This window comes from Otolemur garnettii, unplaced genomic scaffold (assembly GCF_000181295.1).
Source record: "Otolemur garnettii isolate 467f Iridium unplaced genomic scaffold, OtoGar3 scaffold00302, whole genome shotgun sequence".
NCBI classification, from domain to species: Eukaryota; Metazoa; Chordata; class Mammalia; order Primates; family Galagidae; genus Otolemur; species Otolemur garnettii.
The window spans coordinates 505,554-512,760 of NW_003852697.1; the positions used below are offsets into that span (position 1 = coordinate 505,554).

Genomic DNA, 7,207 nt, shown 5'->3' on the forward strand with positions numbered 1-7,207 from the left:
CAGGCGCCCGCCACAATGCCTGGCTATTTTTTTTGTTGCAGCCATCATTGTTGTTTGGCAGGCCTGGGCTGGATTTGAACCCGCCAGCTCATGTGTATGTGGCTGGCGCCTTAGCCGCTTGAGCCACAGGCGCTGAGCCCAGTCTTTCTCTTGCTTAGGCTAGTCTTGAACTCATGAGCTCAGGTGATCCACCCACCTCAGCCTCTGAAAGTGTTAGGATTATAGGCCTGAGCCATTGTGCCTGACCAACTGGCTATTTTTGGATAGCAGTGGCTTTTTCTTTTTCTTTTTTTTTTTTTTTGAGACAGAGTCTCATTATGTCACCCTCGGTAGAGTGCCATGGCGTCACAGCTCACAGCAACTTCAAACTCTTGGGCTCAAGCGATTCTCTTGCCCCACTTCCCAAGCAGCTGGGACTACAGGCACCCAGCTACAACACCAGGCTATTTTTTGTTACCGTTGCCATTGTTGGTTAGCTTGCCTGGGCTGGGCTCCAACCGCCACCTTAACTATATGTGGCTGGCGCTGTAACCACTGTGCTACAGGTGCTGAGCCAGCAGTGGCATTTTGAGAGCCTTGGCTTGCCTGTCTCCTGGAGATGCCCTGCCTCCATCCTTTGTACATAGTGGCAGACTAGACAGCTGACCCCCATGCCCACAGGACCTGGCCATGGGTGCTGACGCAGAGGGTGAGAAGATCAAGGACGCCATGAAGCTGATTGTGCCGGTGCTGCTGGACGCAGCAGTGCCAGCCTATGACAAGATCCGGGTCCTGTTACTCTACATCATCCTACGGAATGGTGGGTGGGGGGTGTAGGAGGTCTTGGGATGCTCCCACTCACTGGTATATCCAGAAATCCTGGGAAACTACCAATCCCACAACTCCTTTGTAGATGGGACACCTCCACTCAGGAGGCACTGCATGCCCCACAGATAATGCCCCTTGGACTCTGAGACCTTCCTCTGTTGACTGGGATCCCCCAATTGACATGAGGGCCATTGTTGACACAGAGGCCCTAAATCTGTGATTTCTTTAGACTTGGGAGCTCCCTCAACTAATTCTAGAGCATCCCCCCACCTGACCCCCAGGAATCCCCACCCAGAAGGCCCCCAGCATCAGGAATCTAGCCCAGGGGCTCCCTTTGTCCTGAACCCCCAACTGCAGGGTTTTCCCATCAGAGTCCTGAGTGGAGGCACCGCTCAGAACCACCCGAACCACCCCCAAACCCAGGAGTGCAGCCGGCTTCTGCACCTCTTGTCCAGGTGTGACCGAGGAGAACTTGGCCAAGCTGATCCAGCATGCCAATGTGCAGGCACACAGCAGCCTCATCCGAAACCTGGAGCAGCTGGGCGGCACTGTCACCAACCCTGGGGTATGCCAGAAACCAGCCCTGGGATCAGAGCCTGGGCCCTGTGGGGTGCAGAGCAAAGTGTGGTTCCCAGGGGGACAGAGTCTACTGTCTGGTTTAAGGACCAGAGGCATGAGGGCTATCCCCAGTCCTGGGTCTCACAGAAGGCAGGGCAGGGAGTTGTGAGGTGTGGTCAATGCCATACCAGCCCTGGTGGTGGTGTGGTATAGGACATGTGGTAGGTAGGAGGCCCCCTAGGATGGCAGGGAGTGCACACAATTGAAGTACGGTTTCTTGGGGTCTCTGAGGAGTCCCCACCCCTGTCTTCCCAGCATCCACACAGAGCCACTTCCTGTGTGGGCTCAGCTCTTGGTTCAGCCTCTGCTATCTCTCTCTGGCCCTGAATGTCCACTGCCCTGGCCTTGCCTCCACTTTGGCTGTGTGGCTTCCCTGTATGCCCTGACCTGTCCCTTGTCCATTTCTCTGTGTCCTTCATCTCTCTGACTCTCATGTTTCTATCTTCTTTCTTTTCTGTGTTCTTCGTCTCTCTCTCTCTTTCATTTCTTATCCAATCATTTTCTCTTCTCTGTCTCTGTTTATCTATTTCATTCTCTATTTCTCTCATCCTCTCTCTGTGTCTTTGTCTCTGTCTTTCTCTCTGTCTTTCATTCTCTCTCTCTCTCCCCTTCTCTTACTCTGTTCCACTTATCCATCATTGTCTGCCACTCTCACCCCTGCCAGCCAGCCCCATCTATGACCCATCTCTTCCCCAATCCCCCACTGGCCCTGCCCGGCCCCACCCATAGGGCTCGGGGACTTCCAGCCGCCTGGAGCGCAGGGAGCGTACAGACCCCACTTATCAGCTGTCACGCTGGACACCTGTCATCAAGGATGTGATGGAGGTACTGAGTGGGCAGGTCCTGGGGCCCTAGTCCTCCCCTGATCCAGGCAGCTCAGCCTCCCTCCTAACCGTGGTGCTAAGCCCCAGGGCTTAAGGGAAAATCCCTCATTACTGGCATTCCCTTGGCACTGACTGCTTTGCCAAGGGGGGTATCCAAAGCCCACAGCCATGGAATTGGGGTGGCAAATGAGCCCCTGCCTGTCCATCGCCTCTGCATGTCCCTCTGTGTCCTTTCCTCTGCCCCCAGGAGCCCTCCCTTGCAGCCCCTGACCTTCCGGGGACCCCAAAATGACAGCATCAGATGGAAATGCCTAGGACTTGGCTTCCAGTCTGTCCTAGATTCCTGGCACCTCCTCCTCCCTGTGGGCCTTGGATGCTTGCACTCTTAGGGCCCTAAGGGGCTAGGACTCTGGGATCTGTTAGGGGCTGGAGGTCCTTAAAGGGAAAAGGGTTCAGATCGTAGTTCCTGTCTGTCAGGAAATGGGCCCCTGAACACCCCCATGGAGAGGACTCCAGACCCTAGGCCCCATGGCCTGGGGCTCCTTCTCCAAACCTCCTTCTCTGGCCCCAGGATGCTGTAGAGGACCGATTGGACAGAAAACTGTGGCCCTTTGTGTCTGACCCCGCCCCTACACCCAGCTCCCAGGCTGCTGTCAGGTGAGGGTGCTGGGGCAGCCCCCCGCCGACATACCCAGACCCATGTTAGTTGGGTGGGCATGGCAGTGGGGGTTTTCTTCTTAGACTGACTTTTTTTTTTCAGACAGAGTCTCACTATGTCACTCTCAATAGAGTGCTGCGGTGTCACAGCTCACAGCAACCTTAAACTCTTGGGCTTAAGCAATTCTTTTGCCTCAGCCTCCCAAGTAGCTGGGACTACAGGTGCCTACCACAATCCCTGGCTATTTTTTGGTTGCAGTTGTCATTGTTTAGCAGGCCTTGGCCGGCTCGAACCTGCCAGCCTCGGTGTATGTGGCTGGCACCCTATTCACTGGGTGCTGAGCCTTCCTGGACTGACTTTTGTCCCCTCCTCACACAGTGCTCGCTTTGGCCACTGGCATAAGAACAAGGCCACTGTTGAGACCCGGGCGGGGCCCCGCCTTATTGTTTACATCGTGGGTGGTGTGGCCATGTCAGAGATGAGGGCCGCCTACGAGGTGACCAGGGCCACTGAGGGCAAGTGGGAAGTACTCATTGGTGAGTAGCCAGAACTGGGGGCCTCATGCTGGGGCTTGGGTTCCCAGGGAAGGGGAGGGGGCACTGGACTGCTGTGTTCTGGGTTTCTAGACTCCTGAGACTTTAGAGTCAGGGACCTGGCTTGCTGAGGGGTCTGGCTGGGCTGTGTTGGGAGCCCCAAGCTGTTGAGCCAACCCTACCCTCCCGTCCAGGCTCTTCGCACATCCTCACCCCAACTCGCTTCCTCAATGACCTCAAGACACTGGACCAGAAGCTAGAGGACATTTCTCTGCCCTGACTCTGTCCCTTCCCACCCTCTTCCTTTCCAGAGAAATAAATTCTGCCCTTCTCTCTGCTAGCCAGCGCCTACCTCACTTTATTTCCAAGGGAGCCCCTAGGAGCTGTGCTGAGCCAGACCTGAGCCTGAGGCCCCATCACACCCTACTGTCCTCCCAGAACCTACCCCGGCCCCAAAGGGCATCTTAAACTCCTATGGAGGTTAACAACTTGGACTCTAGTTTGAATATTGGCACCAGGATTTACTAGCAGTGAGATTCTGGCCAATTTGCAGGGTTCCTATCCAAAAACTTGGGGCTAATGATAGTAGCTATTTTGCAGAAGCGATAAGAGAGGGAGGGTGCAGGAAAACTAATCTTAAGGAAGTGTGACAGCAGTAATTACTCCATTGTCACTAGAATAATTTGGGGGTATTATGTTTGGTGTTTTTTGGTTTTTTTTGAGACAGAGCCTCAAGCTGTCGCCCTAGGTAGGGTGCTATAGCATCACAGCTCACAGCAACCTCCAACTCCTGGGCTCAAGCGAGTTTCCTGCCTCCGCCTCCCAAGTAGCTGGGACCACAGGTGCCCGCCACAATGCCTGGCTATTTTTTTTTTTGGTTGCATCCATCATTGTTGCCTGGCGGGCCCAGGTTGGATTCGAACCCGCCACACTAGGTGTATGTGGCTGGCGCTCCAGCCACTTGAGCCACAGGCGCCGAGCTATGTTTGGTGTTTTTGAGACAGAATCTCTGTTGCCCAGGCCAGAGTGGCCATGGCATCAGCATAGATCAGGGGTCCTCAAACTTTTTAAACAGGGCCAGTTCACTGTCCCTCAGACCGTTGGAGGGCCGGACTGTGGGCCCCAGGACGAGTTGGCTGCTAAGCAGGACAGGCAGCGGCGGGAAAAATACCCAGCAGGCTGGATAAATGTTCTAGGTGGGCTGCATGTGGCCCGTGGGCTGTAATTTGAGGATGCCTGGCATAGGTTATAGCACTTCAAACTCCAGGGTTCAAGGGATCCTTCTGCCTCAGTTTCCCAAGTAGCTGGGATTACAGGCACCCACCACAATGCCTGGCTAATTTTCCTATTTTTAGTAGAGATGAGGTCTTGCTCTTGTTCAGGTTGCTTTTGAAATCCTGAGCTCAAGGAGTCCTCCCACCTCAGCCACCCAGAGTGCTGGGATTATAGGCATGAGCCACCTCACATAGCCACTTTAGAATAATCTTAGCTCCTCTGGCAAGACTGTTAGTATTTTTAGGAACAACCAGAAGAGACCCTCTATCCATCTCTCCAATCCCCAAGGAACTGTCCCAACAGGGCCTGGAGCCACACGCTGTCAGGAGTTGTGTCCAGCTTCTGGTGTTAGAATCAGTGCTCAGAGACCCTCCCCCTGCTCATCCACCTCCCCAGCCCCAGAGTGTTCACAGGGACTCTTGACCTCAGGACTTATCAGAGCCTTTATGGAGTGTTTTTGTTTGCTAGGGCTTTTATAGCCACAGGCTGGGTGGCTTAAACAACAGAAATGTATTGTCTCACATTTCTGGAGGCTGGAGACAAAGATGAAGATGTTTGCAGTACTGCTTCACCTGAGGCCTCTCTCCTTGGATTATAGATGGCTGTTTTCTCCCCGTATCTTAAGAAGGCCTTCCCTCTGTGTGTGTCTGTGTCCCAATCTCCTCTTATAAGAACATAAGTGATACTGGATTAGGACCCGCTCATAGGACCTCATTTTGAGTTATCTCTTTAAAGACTGTCTCCAAATACAGTCACATTCTGAAGTACCAGGGATTGACACTTCAGCATATGAATTTGGGTGTGGGGACACAGTTCAGTACATATCACTGGGCTAAAATTAGATGTGCCTCTTGCAGCCAGGCAAGAGCAAGGGGATGCTATGGGAACCCACAGGATACCATAATCTGGGGTACGGTAGCTGGGGGCAGTCTAGGAGGGCTTCCTGGAGGAAGCAAAGTCTGAGTAGAAAATGAAAAAAATAATTTTTTTGGGGGGGTTAACAATCAGATTGTCACTTTGTTGCCCTCATTAGAGTGTTACAGCGTCATAGCTCACAGCAACCTCAAACTCTTGGGCTCAAGCAAGTCTCTTGCCTCAGTCTCCCAAGTAGCTGAGAGTACAGGTGCCAGCTACAATGCCTGGCTATTTTGAGAGAGGGAGTCTCGCTCTGGTTCAGGTTGGTCTGGAACCTGTGAGCTCAAGCAGTCCACCCGCCTCAGCCTCCCAGAGTGCTGGGATTACAGGCGTGAGCCACCACGCCTGCAGAGAATGAAAAATAAAAGGAATCAGGGAGGCCAGGCAGTGGCTCATGCCTGTAATCCTAGCACTCTGAGAGGCTGAGGTGAGGAGATTGCCCTGAGCTCAGGGGTTGGAGACCAGCCGGAGCGGAGCCAGAGTGAGACCCGGTCTCGACAAAGAAAAAATGGGAAAAAAAAAAAGGAGAGGGCACAGTGAAGGCAAAATCCAGAGAGTGACAGGGAGGTCCCCAAGTAGCTGGAAAGAGAAAAGGATATTGACCCAAGACTCAATCTGAGAACCACGTGGATCCTCGCAGTCTGCAGTCGGGATTTTCAGTTCCCCGCAGGTGCAGTAGAAAGGGCCTGACGCCCACACGTGGCATTGGCAGTGAAGCTCCACCTGGACCAGGCGTGGGGAGGGGGCGGCGCGAGGGGAAGCCGGGGCGGAGGACCCTTTGGAAGATTGCTGCTTGTTCCCATCCGGTCACCTCTGAAGATGTAGTCCATCGGGGCTGCGACCAGGAAAACCCTGGACAGAAACGGGGGCCCTCCCAATTTTGAGGTCAATTCTTTTGAGAGTTCAAGGAAATCTAAGGACACTTTACAAGGAAAAAAAATTGCACAAACAATTTTGCAGGCGTGGCCTAAGAAAAACGCAAACTCGTCTGACTTAGTTACTCTATTTGGATTCCACCAGCGCAGAAAGATGGGCGCGCACCTGTCGCGGGGGTGGATGGGGTACGCGGGAGGAAGGGGATAGGCATGGACCACAGGGATGACCTTTATGAATACGCTGCTTCCCGACCTCAGCCTCCGTAGGGACACGTTTTAAAAGGCGGAAGATGGAGGAAGTAGGAGGGAGATGATTTTAAAGTTTAATATTTTAAGCTCACCCCGAAGCGGCAGTTTCTCACGGAGACCGCGTGTAGGTACGTGGTATGAGCACCAGGGGCCGCTGTGGCTCAATTTTCCGGTTTCCTTGATGTTTCTCTTCTGTAACTGGAGATGTGGTGACCCTAGTTACAGGTGACAGAGAAGTAGGTCAGGGGTTGTTATTCAGTGCTTCGCTGCGAGAGCATAACTATTCCTTAAGACTCCTCTTCTGGCTCGGCAAGGCGCTAGCCACGTACACTTGAGCTGGTGGGTTCGAATCCAGGGCCAGCCAAACAACAATGATGGCTGCAACCTAAAAATAGCTGGGCGTTGTGGCGGGCGCCTGTGGTCCCAGCTACTTGGGAGGCAGAGGCAGGAAAC

At 53.6% G+C, this 7,207-nt stretch overlaps 1 protein-coding gene across 3 annotated transcripts in view; it reads left to right on the forward strand.

Moving 5' to 3' along the window:
* Positions 1-3,780, forward strand: part of STXBP2 (syntaxin binding protein 2) — an 8,828-nt gene extending 5,048 nt beyond the window's left edge. For all 3 annotated transcript variants that reach the window (XM_003803418.3, XM_023508968.1, XM_023508969.1), the window contains 6 exons: positions 661-799; positions 1,263-1,372; positions 2,155-2,250; positions 2,821-2,906; positions 3,286-3,443; positions 3,635-3,780. In XM_003803418.3, coding sequence (XP_003803466.1) covers positions 661-799; positions 1,263-1,372; positions 2,155-2,250; positions 2,821-2,906; positions 3,286-3,443; positions 3,635-3,720 — 675 coding nt within the window. In that variant the 3' untranslated portion in view covers positions 3,721-3,780. The remainder of the gene's footprint in view (positions 1-660; positions 800-1,262; positions 1,373-2,154; positions 2,251-2,820; positions 2,907-3,285; positions 3,444-3,634) is intronic.
* Positions 3,781-7,207: the final 3,427 nt, after the last annotated feature.